At 39.6% G+C, this 14,505-nt stretch overlaps 1 protein-coding gene across 2 annotated transcripts in view; it reads left to right on the forward strand.

Moving 5' to 3' along the window:
• Positions 1 to 14,145, forward strand: part of IFT88 (intraflagellar transport 88) — a 45,117-nt gene extending 30,972 nt beyond the window's left edge. For both annotated transcript variants that reach the window (XM_015429486.1, XM_015429487.1), the window contains exons 24-26: positions 4,507 to 4,567; positions 12,068 to 12,169; positions 13,986 to 14,145. In XM_015429486.1, coding sequence (XP_015284972.1) covers positions 4,507 to 4,567; positions 12,068 to 12,169; positions 13,986 to 14,107 — 285 coding nt within the window. In that variant the 3' untranslated portion in view covers positions 14,108 to 14,145. The remainder of the gene's footprint in view (positions 1 to 4,506; positions 4,568 to 12,067; positions 12,170 to 13,985) is intronic.
• The last annotated feature ends 360 nt before the right edge of the window (positions 14,146 to 14,505 follow it).

A 14,505-nucleotide genomic window follows, 5' to 3' on the forward strand; every position in this document is an offset into this window, starting at 1 on the left:
CAGGGGGGTCTCCCAGGTGCAGCATTTTGGGGGGATCATTGGGCTGTGTTGGGGTGGAGGGAAAAACATTCTGTTCCACTGACAATACGTAAAAGTGAGCAGAAAAGTTAGTCTGGTCCAAACCCATACAGTTCAGCAGCACAGGCTGTTCAATGGAAATGAAAAAGCAAAGCCAGACAGACAAAGAAATCCAGAACAGCAAAATGAACTGAGGCCAGATCCTGCTGTTCCAGGGAGTGATGCAGCCGGGGAATCAACCATACCTAGTTAAAACAACTCTATTCTTCTAGCAGTGGTTCTAGAAGTACCGCAAGTGCAAGTGCAGCCTCTTCCAAAACAGCTGGAACTCCATTAGCACTTCTATCAACCAAGAGTCACTCAGTTGTGCGTGGATTAAGCTTCAGTTTAGCTCACTGTGCAGGAGTTGCTGGATAGAAGCCATCAAGATGCTGCTGTCTGGGTGCTGGTCAGCTGCGGGGCTTCTGCTTCTGGTCCTGGGCTGTGGGACTGAAGGCGTGGCATGCTGGCCTCAGCCCGAGACTCTCCGTCTGCACCCAATAAAGTATCCTCCTTATCCAGTGGATCTTCCTGCAGCATCCAAGGGCTGGGACCAGCTTCCCCCGTCTCCTCTTTATCTGAGGAGTTGTCGGCAGGCTGACCCATGACAACCATCTCCTGTCAGGTGCTCGTGTCTCTAGGGAGGGCTCTGTCAGACTTTCGGAACTGTTCCTTTTCTGTGGTTGTTGAAAACACAACTTTGATACCTGTGCACCTGAAGATTTTGTAGACCTGTCCAGACTTCCAGTTAAAAGTACTTCAGACTATGCACACAACTCCTGACAGCTACATAGAATTCACCTGCCTGTTTTTCCAGTACCACCATCCAGCTGACTTAACAGTTTCTTTCCATGTTTCAAGAAATTGCTGAAGAACCTAATTTTTACTGCTACACATTTTGTAATTTTAAATTAGCAGGTGCCAAGACATTTCTGTTTTTTAAGTCTTTGGAAAACTACAGAGGAAGGTGGTGTGAGGTGTTTTTTAAAAGGTTAAACCTTTATGTTGTCGAAGGCTTTCAAGGCCGGAGTTCATTAGTTGCTGTAGATTTTCTGGGATGTGTGGCCGTGGTCTTGGCATTGTAGAACCTGACGTTTCACCAGTAACTGTGACTGGCATCCTCAGAGGTATAAAGACAGAAAGATGGAATACTCTCTGTGTCGAAGTGAGAAGAAAATGGTAGGCAGTAAATGTATATCTACTCCAGAAGGTGGGTAGGGCTGAGTCATTGTCTTGTAGGAGTTCCCCAGGCTATGGACATGCTAATGGAGGAGCTTTCCTGAGGAGGTTCTTTTGTTTCCTGAGGAGGTTTCCTGCCTCCTGAGGAGGTTGTTGAAATTCTAATCTTATCTGTAGTGCTATTGTCTGATGTAAAGCCTTTTGTGTTTTTCAGGACAGGAAGCCACGTCCTGTTTATTTTTAAACTCTCCTCTTTCCTGTTGAAATTATGTTTATGTTTGTGAATTTCAATGGCTTCCCTGTGTAATCTGACATGGTAATTGAAAGTGTTGTCCAACCTTTCAGTGTCTTGGAACAAAATACCGCATACCATGCAGTTGTGGACAAGTTTACATCGGGACCACACAGCGTAGCATTCAGACAAGAATAAAAGAACATGAAAGACAATGCAGACTTGGCCAACCTGAAAAATCAGCAGTGGCTGAACATAGCCTAACTCAAACAGGACACAGTATTTTGTTCCAAGACACTGAAAGGTTGGATATAAATTTACTGCCTACCGTTTTCTTCTCACCTTGACACAGAGAGTATTCCATCATTCTGTGTTATACCTCTGAGAATGCCAGTCACAGTTACTGGCGAAACATCAGGTTCTACAATGCCAAGACCACGGCCACACATCCCGGAAAATCTACAGCAACTAAGTTAAACCTTTAGACTGATGTGCCTGTTGATGAAAGAAATCAGTTTTTGAGATAGATTGTATACTGTGGACAAGATCAACACTGTAGGAAAAAATGGATTTTAATGCAGTCATTCAGAGATACTTCTTGGGCAGAATGAGTGATTTTAAAAATAACGCACCTGGAAGAAATTATATCACCTTCCTTGTTCTCAGAAAGTATTGGACGCCAGAAAAGATAGCAAAAGCATACAAACATCAAATAAAAATTGTTGGAGATGTAAAGCAAATGTAGGGACTTTTTCCACATGTGGTGGAAATGTGGGAAAAGTTATAGATTTTGGCAAAAAGTAAGTAACGTAATACTGGAGATGCTTCATATTAAATTAAGGCTAAGTCCAGAGATTTACCTGTTAAATATAATTCCTAAGGAATGTAAAGAAAATGATGTTTATGTACTGACTTACACACTTACAGCTGCTAGAATACTAATAGCAAAATATTGGAAACAAGAAAAGTTACCAACGAGAAAGGAAATAGCTATGAAACTTTTGGAGGTAGCAGAAATGGACAAACTGAATTGTAATATTACAAGGAAAAGATGATAAAATATTCCAGGAAAGGTGGGGGAGGGTGTATAAATGGATAAAGGAAAAGAATAAATGATGGACGCATTTATGTTGTATATATGCAAAGAATAGTATATGTATGAATAAACTTTGTAAAACTTAAATACATCTTTAAAAAAAAGAGAAAGTTTACTTTCCAAACAAGCATTTAACAGCCTTTATTATAGTATTTACACTTTACAACCATTAATTAAAAAAATTCAGTACAGTGCCAAGTATATTAGAAACATCAGACTTGGGGGATGATTATTTCTTTTTATGTATCCCCTACTAATATTTGAGTGTTTACAATAATAAAACATTTTTTGGATTTACAGCATTTTAATATGGAGAAGTTACTTTGAAGTCTTGTAGAGGAATACTTCTAATATTTTTTCAGCTGCAAACTTCGAGCTGTAATGTAAGGGGGGTAGGGTATTCATCAATCTTTTAGGAACCTGATCTAAAAGACCATAGTTTTACTGAAATCCTTTTGCTGAAATCTATGTGATCATTGTGTTTAGATTCTAGATTTTTATGATGTGCCATTTTTTACACTGTCTTTGAAATTATACCATATGGTGATAAAATGCAAAGTCCACTTTAATGCTGTTTTTAATTGCATTTGGAAGTAAATGACATTTTCAGTTTTCAGCAACCTTGTAACTGGAATAGAAACCTTTATGGATATATATATGGTGAAATGATTTCTATCCTGCCTCTCAGCCAACGTCTTCTGAAGCAGCTTAGAAGTAAGCCTGATTCACACATGTATATTCATCACCCAGTGAGTCAAACACCCAGGGATGACTTGCATGTGGGCATTGGGCACTGAGAGCCAGCGTGGTGTAGTGGTTAAGAGCAGTGGCCTCTAATCTGGAGAACTGGGTTTGATTCCCCCACTCCTCCTCCACGGAAAGCCTGCTGGGTGACCTTGGACCAGTCACAGTTCTCTAAGAACTCTCTCAGCCCCACCTACCTCAAAAGGTGACTGTTGTGGGGTGAGGAAGGGAAGGCTATTGTAAGATGCACTGAGACTCCTTAAGGTAGAGGGAAAAAAGTGGGGTATAAAAAACCTACTGTTCTTCATCTCAGATCGATTACCCACTGGTAAAACTCTCATAGGCAAGGTTCATCATTAAAATCAGTTAAAACCCTCCAGGCAGAACTATACATTACATAAATTTCCTTGATGCTTTAAAGGAGGGGTTGTTTGTATTTTTCACAAATGCAAGCAGCGAGGCTGCAGTTTTAAGGGGAAGGCCCTTGCAAGTAGAGAAAGGGAAAGTTATAGGGCCATTTGCTTGGGAAAAACTGCTCTCTGAAAGTATTTATTTAAAATATATATCTCTCCTGAGCATCTTAGGAGGTAGGTGTTTTTACCCTTTTTAAGGAAAATTCATGGACACCCATAATTTTCCCCATTGGAGGTAAAATGCAGGTTGCTGGGGGGATACAGCAGCTCAACAAGAAAATGTTAAGAATCCCCTTTCTCATTGCACTGGTCTCCCTCCCCAAATTTCAGGCTCACCATCTGCGCGCTATTAAAATAAAAATCATTCTTGCCAGTCATCCTAGAGCAATCTGGTGATGTACATAGAAATGCAAATGTGCCATAAGTTCTGTTGGCTCCAAATAAATTTACATTTGCTTAGGATTGTCACCTCAAAGTATTTTTACAACGTATAGATGATTAAAAGGAAGCCAGAGAGAGCCATTTTAAAATTAAATCTCTATTCTAGTCAAGGTAGATTTTCTAATCAATTACAGGTCAAATCCAGAAAGTGGTCCTGGGGAGCTATTAAAATTACAGTGTATTCAACTCTGAACCAAATTTTAAATCTCTGTTTGACCAGGCGATGCTCTGAGTAGTCTCATTATCTAGTAAAATTATGAGATGAACACTGAAAATCTGTGATAGAAATTATTGTGAATAGCACTATAGCACTAAATAGCACTCTGATCTCTTCCTTCCACTAGCGGGTCAAGTCTGGCCGAGATGGCAGTGCCCGTGCCCGCAGAGAAGGAAGTGCTGGTGGTGGTAAGTACCAGTGAAATGTTGACATACTCAAAAGAAAGCATGTCCAGTCATCTCTCTATGGCTTTGGTCTGCAAATTACTTTCTCCAAGCATGAGCAACTTGTCGGATGAAGCCACGTGGACCACAGAAAAAGTTATGGGAGGCCCTTCTGGGCCTCCTATGAAAAAGTATGGCTGATATGCTGAATCCTAGGAAACTAAAACCTTTCCCTTTAATGGGGTAAATGATTAGGATTAGAGAAATGGTGATCATCTACTCTAGTGACATAAAGCAATCAGAATGTTAGATGTCCAAGAAACAGCTAGAGGGAATTGCCTATGCTAATTTAAATTCATGGTTTCAGGAGGAATACCAAATTTTTGTCTCTCCAAGGCAGTCAGATCAGGAATTGGAAAAAGCACTTCAGATGCTTAAGGGTGACTGGATAATGAAAAAAGAGGAGATGCGTACTTCTTTGCAACTAGGCAACAGGCACAGATATAAGTTTGAAAGTGGAGCTTTCCTTATTTCAGAGGGAAGAACTAATAATGTCAGTGTGGCCAGGGTTGAGAAATACACACCAGGCTCAGTAGACTTTCCGGCCCCCTTCTTCAGGGTTGAATGTGCCATTGGCTGGTAAGCCTGAGGGCTGAAGTGTTTTATTTTTGCCCTTTATTGATCACAGAGCTGCACTCAGTTGTGCTACTTATTATTATTAGAAAAGGAAACCAAAGCTTCACAGTTACTCTTTCATCAGACAGTAAATGTCTATATCAAACAGATATTTAAAGTATAAGGTAACAGAATTCCTTAGAAATGTTAACCACAAACTAAGATGCTGCTGTTTTTCACCAACCCACAATATTCCTACCTGAGACCACATGAAAAACAATCTTATGGGCAGCTGGGGTCCACATAGGCAGGATTAACTCTCACGAGAATTCTGGGGTCAGCACAGAGGCAGCGCTGTGAAAGTTTTCTGTTATAAATCTGTTAGTCTTCAAAGGTGCCACAAGACTTCTATTATGTTTTTACTGCAGCATACTACTGTAGCTGGAATCTGTGACAGCTGTAGTTATACACAAAGTATGGCATTTAGAACATTTGAAATTTTGGGGGAGCTGTAAATCCTGAACTAGATGCCTCTGTTATGTTGTGTGAGACAGTGATGATGCTGAACATCATTAGAACACTGTAAAATACCACTATGGGACTTGTTGCAGCAGTGGGGTCTCAAATATTGTGTCCTGTGGGACTGTGATGCAGCAGAGCAGGCCTGTGTAATCTGTGACTGGCTCAAATGCAATCTGCTAGTCATGTCTGCCAGGCATTTCAATGTATGCTCCTCCCCTTATTTTCGCAGTTCTAGATAGGTTGTCAAAATAGGTTTATCAAACGCATTGAGGGCCACTATAGATTTCTGCTAGGCTGAGACTGGCTTTTGAGCCACATTGTTCTGGCTTGTTCTAAAACAAGGTCTAATGAAACCTGTGACTTTCTTTAAAAAATCTTTGCATTAATGATAGTGTAAGCCCTGACTTTTTATATAAGTTCTTTTTTTCTTAAGCAGTTGATTATAATTGTTACAAAGTCCAAAAAAGGCTTCTGGGTGGCATATGTTTATATCTTCTAAGAATATATCTAAGTTTTCTTTTCATATTCAAATATTCCTTATCATACCAGGAATTATTTATCCTCTTTTTGTTTTGAACTATCTTAGCAGTCTTAATTAACAGTGGTCTCAAAGATTTAATCAATTTATCATACAAGGCCAGAGCATCAGCAGCATTTTAAGGAGCAAGTATTTTATTCCTAGGTTCCAGGAATGATTCACTATTTAAGGCTTGCTGTACTTCATATTGAAGTGTAGGAGGCCATTTATTTGACTATCAACAGTAATTTCCAGAGGAGGTAGTACTAAGATTCTCTCTGATTCATTATTTAGAATTTTATCAAATTTAGTTAGCTGGAGGATAAGTGGCTGGTGGTCACTTTCTGGGCAAGAACCCACAGAAAAACACTGAATATCATCCAAAAGGTTTGGTGTTGTTGAAACATAATATAACACTTGCTCCCCTTCTAGTAAAATAAGTACATTCACCAACTTTATCACCATCAACATTACCATTCAGTAATACTAAATCAAAATTTGATGTTAATATTATTTGTGTTTTCTTTCTTTTTTGTGTGTTTTGTTGATTGCTGTGGCCGAGCTGAAGCAATAAAGTACTATGTGTGTGTATGTGAGAGAGAGTGAGAGAGAGATAGTGTAAGCAGAGATGGTTTGGAAGTACTGTGGATATGAGCAGTTCAGTGCAGGCGGCCATTTTGGCCAGGCCAGAATATTTGCTTACCAGTTTTGTGCTATTCCATGCATGTAGCAGTAGGCTAACTTCACCTTATGGCTGCACCCTAAATAGTACAGCATATGACAATCTCTTCTCTGTGGTGCCTGTGCTGGGCTGGGGCCTTCCCCTTCTTCATCAGGATGGAACATAATCACAGGTGTTGCATTCAGTTACAAGGTAAACAAGATAGAGTGTTCGGTCCAGACTAAATTGGCACTGTTTCCTCTGCAGACCCCCCCCCCTTGCCCCATTCCTCAGGGCCCCCTATCCTCCAGGAGTAGCATTTTGTGGAGATCTGTGGTCTCAATTAGGTAAACAAGATAGAGGGTTGGGTCCAGACTAAATTGGCACTGATTCCATTGATGGAATTTTAGTCTGGATCCAACCCAATGTCATCTATTAAGAGTTTCCAAGCTATAATGTTCTGTCTCTGCTCCAAGTTCGGTGAAAAAGGGAGTGGTAAGAACTGTACAACAAGGTAGGCCAACCCTCTAGAGGCTTCCTAAACTTGCCACAGAACTTTCGCTTTCATGGCCTGCTATAGGAGCTGCCCAATATCTCCTTCTTTCCTCTGTTTGGCTTTCCTAATCTGGCTACATTAAACTGCAGAACCCTGACAGGTACACTTAATCCAATAGCTGTGTTATTGACAGTTAGCAAGTCATTTCAGTTTGCTGAGAACCATGGCATGCTGCCTTTTCAAAGGTCATTTTCTCTGTGTATTAAATGAAGGATGCACACCTGAAGCCAGTTTAGTCCAGTGGTGTAAATTGTGTTCAAAATATTAGAATCTTTAGTGCATTTGCACACCAGACTGCAAGTCTAGGGGAAGCCCACCCTGCCTTTTGTGTCATAATGGCAGGGCCCATTGATTGATTCACACCTTAGGACTGTGTGGACCTGACTCCCCACCCCACCCCCATGATGGCAGAAACTGGTTTTTGATATTATTTGTTGCCACTTCACATGTGGGAAAATATTTTCTTTTCCAAACCATACAAATGCTGTTGTTTCAGATGGTGCATTATAGCTGAAAATTAACAGCGTCTACTTTTCACAGATTGGCCACTCTTATCCTTTGCTATTGATCATCTACTCTGTTCTGTTTGTCATGCTGTGCGTTTTCTTCTCACCTTGCATTTGACTGTAGACTCCTCTTGACTTCCTTCTTTGTATTCTGTCTTTCAATCTTGCTCTCCATTCTCTAGCAACCCCCTCTCCAGAACATAAGCATAGTTTGGCCTCAGAAGTGGTAACAGGTCAGTGTAATTTCTCTAATGGACTGTTAGAAATCTGTAGTATAATAAATTTAGAATAATATGGCTGCTTTATAAATATTAAGTTCTGATCTTCATTTTAAATTATTCTGCAGTCCTCTCTCTTTCTCCCTCCCCCTTCCCCCTTCTCTCTCTTTTTGTTTCAACAATCAGTCTTTGAAAGTATGGCTTTTTTGACCTAGTAGTACAGGTTTGAAAACAAAATATTAAGGGGAGCGATCTGAAATCAGATGTAGATAGATGTGTGACGAACTGGAATGCAAGTACCTTTGTTCTGCATAAGAGAAAACAGACATTTGAAAGCCTTTTACCAAATGCCTAGCGGGATGAGAGGTCTGCTTACCTCCCTTCCTTTTCCCTGCCTGAACTGCCCAGAAAAGATCAGATGGAGAGAGAGGAAGTGGGACTCCTTGACAAACTCCTGTGCTCTGGGTCTTCTTTGTTTCACCTATGGTAGGAGATTGGTACAAACGAAAGACAGCTGGGAAGCTGGGAGCCATGGTGGATCCCACTCACTCATACTTCTTAAGTACATCATCTGTCTAGTCTCATTGAAATCACTCTTCTAAAAAGTTTTAATCAAATTAACTTACAATAAAACCATCACAGGATTTGCAGTTAAAGCACATTCTTCCCTGGGAAATCTGTATGAAGGGCAGGATATAAAGATTTTAAATAGTCACCATCCATCAAACTGAGTAAAATCATTAAAATGGTATTAAAAGGCCCATAGAAAACCCTCAAGGTAATTAAGATCAGAGTTAATAAAAAATTAAGCCGCTTGAAAATACTATCCAAAAATTTTAGAAAATGGTAGTAACACAGAACAAAAGAAGATCTTTAGGGAGCTAGTTCCGAAAAAGCCTAGCTATGTGTCCCAACAGCAGAGCTCACTAAAGAAAAGGAGGGTAAGCATCAGATGACTGCAAGGTATAAAGATGAATGTGTGGGAGAAAGTGCTCCCTAAGTTCTGTTAGCTTTGGTATCAATGAGGCTCCTGCTACACTCCCCCCCCCCATCCCTGCTAGGCAGACAAATATTAGTTTGTGATTTAAAAAAAATAATAATCCCCGTAGCTTACTAGGAGGTATGGAATGCTGAGGCCAGTTAAACACTTATTAAAACAGAATAACAGAGTAGGGAAGAGAAAGAGGCCTGCTTGAGCCCTTAACACCTTATAGTATCATGAAGGGGGGGGATGAGGAAAAGGAGGAGGATACACATTTTGAGGCCCATCCTCCCCCAGCCCTAATTCCAGGGGTGGAAAATGGTCAGTAAAATCATTAAAAGTCAGTTTTTTCATCTTGGTCAGTAATTTGTCAGTTTTTTAAAAAATTGGTCAGTAAAGTCAGTATTTCTTTTATTTTTGTGAATGCAGTTTGTTTTTTTGTTACTATATTTTTGGGGGGGAGCATGATGACTTCCCAGTGAGAAGACAGATTGTTTTCAGTTCAGTTATGAAGTACTTTAAGGACTTCGTTCCTAAGAGTAAAAGTGATTTGGTGAAATCTTCCGCAAAGTATAGAAGCATAATTAACCCCTTAAAACATGAGACAATGAAAGCAGAGGTGATGTTTTGTTGCACAAGTGCCCGCTTATTTACAAAGTTCACTGGAGTGTTCCAGAAAGAAGAGCCTTTGGTGCATGTGATGCACAGTGAAATAAAAACACTCACAAGAACCATAATGGATCGTGTTTGTAAAAGTTCAGCACCATTGTCTCTTGAAGCCTTCAGTGATGAGCACTGCATAGCTGTGAGAGAAGTAATCAGTGAAAATAGAATCTGTGACAAACTGAAAAAACATTTCATAGCAGCTTCCGAACACCTTTTACTCCAGTCATCTTTGGACAAGCCCATCCTCAGATATCTTCATTGTTTAGCTCCATTACAAAGAGTCAAGGAAGGAACCCATGGGGATATAATGAAAGTAGCAGCAGCACTCCCGATGGATATTCCAATGGACAGGATTGTGGATGAATGGAAACTTCTTAGACTTAAAGATGAAACTGCCAGTGAAACTTGCCACATAGATACGTACTGGAATTTGAAAAGACAAACCTACCTGGAGATTCAAAATACCCACTGGTTACCAAGGTGGTGAAGCAGCATTATCATTATCACATGGTAGTGCAGACGTAGAAAGAGGGATTTCAAAATCTGGACGCATTTTGACCAATGAAAGATGTCAGAGAAAACTTTGAATGCCCACCTAATGGTCAAAGAAACTTTATATCATGTATATGACAACAAGGTATACCATGTTAATATCACACAGGAGCTTTTACAGATGGCCAGAGCAGCTTATGTTCATTACAAGCAATATTGTGATAAACAGCATGTCATTAAAGAGAAGGAGCAAAAGGAAAAAAGAAAGAAAGGGAAAAGGCAGAGGAGTGAGAAAGGTTTAAGAAGATAGTGAAAAGGATAGTATACAAGAGAAAGAAGCAAAACTGAAAAAGCTGAGACAATAGAACGAGAAGAGGATGATTGTTTGTACGTTGCTAAGTGATGCCACCAAATTTGTAAAGGAGGTTGCTGAGAAAAAGGATATTGTGGGATTCAACACCGCACAGCTCCTGCTAGAAGGACTGGAGAAAGCAATGGAAGAAGAGGATAAGAAAAAAATGCTTGTGGATGCAGTGCAGAAAACTGTTGAGAAACTAAAGAGTTTGTTAATACCTTCTTTTTTCATTAGAAAACCAAAGATAGATAAAGTAAAAGCAAAGACCAGTCTTACCTTACAGTAATTATGCTTTGTTGTCTTAATTATTACTTTATGTGTGGCTTTTAATAGGTTTTTGCTGTTTTATTATCTGCAGTATGTGATTATTTTTAAAAAGGAAATCTTTTTTTTGCCTTACATTTTGTACAGTAATGAAAACATTGTCCTGTCTTCATTTTAAAAAATCAATAAAAAGGTGTGTGATGGCTGGCTATGGGGATGGTGGAGGCCAGATAATAATCATTTTTTAATGAAGTCGTAGTTTTACTTTTAAAACGTTAGCTTATCAAGAGGCTGACATTAAATTGTTCAGTATTTTATCCACTTCTTGTCAGTATTTGGTCAGTTTTTTAAAATTTTGGTCAGTACAATCAGTATTTTGGATCCTCTGACTAGTTTCCACCTCTGTAATTCTCTGCACACTGTTAGTCCAGGACACTGCAGACTTTTCAGAACTCAGGCTCCTTTGAAAGAAAGAGTCCCAAGTAAAAGGATTAACTAGGATCAGAGGAGAAGAGCTTTCTTCAGTCCTAAATAATCCAAAAGGAAGAAGAAACCCTAAAAAGGCAAACTATTCTGAGATGGGATGTGTGAAAATAAAAGTAGGGGGTATCATATGGAGAATGAGATTAAAATGTACACTCAACTGCTCAAGTTTAGTGTCTAGATAAACAGTTTCTTCTAACCATGCCTTGAACCTCAGAGGTCAGCATAATAATGCAATTGCATTATAGAAGGATGGCTCAGGATGGACCGGTTGGTCTCCTGAGATCTTAGAAGCTAAACATGGTCAGCCCTGGTTAGTACTTGGATGGGAGACTACGAATGAAGTCCAGGGTTGCTAATGCAGAGGCAGGCAATAGCAAATCACCTCTGTTCATCTACAGGGTTGTCATAAGTTAGCCACATTTTGACAGCACTTTTCACCAATATAGATGGGGAAAATGTCCCAATTCTTTATGCTTCCCACAATATCCTGCACATCGTCCCTCCTTCTTGTGGGATAATAATACCAATCTGCCTCACAGAGTGACTGTAAATTCTTCAGTGATACCGTAGGTGAAAATGCTCTGAGCCTTCTGAAGCAATAAATAAAAGCCAAGCAAAATGCTGGAGAAAGAGTATAATATGCATTATCCGATGGTTTATGGAACATTTTCTCTCCTTTGCCAGATCCTGGTAGTGTTACTGTTAAAGGGGAGCGACTGAGTGCAAAACTAAAGTCCTTGCCAGGCACAAATGAGCCTTATGAAAGCAGTGTTAATAAAGAAATTGGTAAGTGATACGTTAATGTCTCAGTAACTTGGTTTCACATAGATGGAAAGGACTGGAAAATGGGTATTTCATCTAATTCATGTAATTTGTTTGAATTATAAAAGAAGAACAAGGACTACTATGCCAGTGAAAGTTCATTTCAGTGAATCAAACATATCTGGGGAAATGATCTAGAAATACTATACTTTCCCATTACACTTCTTTGATCCAGTTTTTTATTTTGTTGATGCATTTAAGGCTGGCATGGTCAAACAAGTACTGGAAAAGGATGCATATGGCTCAGTTCAGACAAAATGCAAAACCATAGCTTTATTAAACCAACATTGGTTGACTGAACACAGATCATGTCATTAATTATGATGAATTATGTTGAATCAAACTGGGATAAAAAAATCATGGTTTGAAGTTAGTTTATTAACCCCAGTTAGATCTTATATATGATTTTTCAGGATGTACAAATTGTAAACATCCCAGCTTGTCATTCTCTCCCCACCTACAGAGTGAAGGTGATGAAAACAGCATTCATTATCATTTGCAAGCTGCATTCTGATTTCATGAACCAACCATAGTTAAAATAAACCATGCTTCTGCATTCTGTCAATATACTTCCAAGGACACTGTGTGTTTTCAAAGTAGTGTTATGCAAAATGCATTTAAAAACATCCTGTAAAATATCAACTCCATTGACAGTCTACATGCCAATCCCACATACATGCAAAATACCAGCAATAGCTAATAGAATATTATCTGTTCTGTTGTATTTATTTATAAAGAAGAAATCGTTATAAATAACAGGAAATCTTCCCTTTGTCAGCAATAGGGTCTCTGAGAGTTATTAGTAGAACTGGAGCCAATAGGCAGGATATACTTGGGATTCCATAAATTCATACACAAGAGGAGTTGAGGTAGTATTACTGGTGGAAAAGGTAAAAAAGGTAAAGGTTTCCCTTCCTCGAAAGCCAGTCAAATCCGACTCTAGGGGGCGGTGCTCATCTCCATTTCCAAGCCAGCGAGCCAGCGCTGTCCGAAGACTTCTCCATGGTCATGTGGCCAGCATGACTAAATGCCGAAGCACATGGACACTGTTACCTTCCCACCGAAGTGGTACCTATTTATCTACTTGCCATTTTTTGCTTTCTAACGGCTAGGGTGGCAAGAGCTGGGGCCAGAGACAGGAGCCCACTCTGTCATGCAGCACTAGGGCCTCAAACTGCCGAGCTACAAACCTTCTGGTCTGCAGCTCAGCGTCTTAACCTCTGAGCCACTGTGGCCTCTTAGTGGTGGAAAGGCTTCTGCAATTTGATAGAGAATCTCCCTTATAAATAAAAGCCGAATGGGGGTGGCACTTCTCTAGAACATTCCACATGCTCCGGAATTGGTTGGCGCCCTGGTGTGTCCCTCAGAATCTGTCCCTATCCACTGGCTGCATTGCTTGAGTCTTGCCTCCAACATTCTAAACAGTTTGCTGTTGTGAGGTAAAATGTGTCCAATCTCCAGGTGAGGGCTGGAGATCACTCAAAAATTACAACTGTTCTTTAGGTAGCAGAGATCAGTTCCCCTGGAGAAAATGGTGGACTCAGTGTCATTATACCCTGCTGAGGTCGCCACAGCAAATTGACACTGAGTGTCCAAGGCTGGGGCACCCGCCCAGAGCCTCTTTCTATAGGCTGTTGTGTTTAATTCCACAATGGGCCTTTTTCCTAGTATCAGTATAAATCTTTATTGTAATTTTTGATAGTTTGGAGTTATGCAAGTTCCTGCAGTTGTTTGAAAGAAAATAACTTTCCTCTTTTTTGTCTTCCTTCGTAAAACATAGATGCCTCCTATATAGACCCTCTTGGACCACAAATAGAGAGACCAAAAACTGCCTTAAGGAAAAAAATTGATGAAGATGAATTTGCTGATGAAGAATTAGGAGACGATTTGCTTCCAGAATGATCTAGTAAAGTAGAATAATCTTAAGTTTTGAAAGTGAGGGGGGGAAAGAATTTTTCATGGGTTTTGATAAAATGGTTGTTAAAATTCTTATATTTATTTTAACAATGTGTATACCAACTTTCCATTAAAACTATTTCCATTAAAACATTTAAATAGGTTTTGATTTACTTAATCCTGTATAATTCTAAATCCTCTATAAAGATTTCTAATAATACGGTGGTACAGCATACCATAAGTAGTAATCTGAATTCATACTTTATTTCACATCTTTTTTGTACCTGATCTAGAGTGACTCTAGGTATCACTGAATAGTCTAATGCAGAAACACTGGGCGTCATTATAGTGTGGGAAAACAGATTCCCACATGTACTCTGAAGGGCTTAGATCCATTATTTACT

This window comes from Gekko japonicus, unplaced genomic scaffold (genome assembly GCF_001447785.1).
Source record: "Gekko japonicus isolate JY-2015 unplaced genomic scaffold, Gekko_japonicus_V1.1 scaffold237, whole genome shotgun sequence".
NCBI classification, from domain to species: Eukaryota; Metazoa; Chordata; class Lepidosauria; order Squamata; family Gekkonidae; genus Gekko; species Gekko japonicus.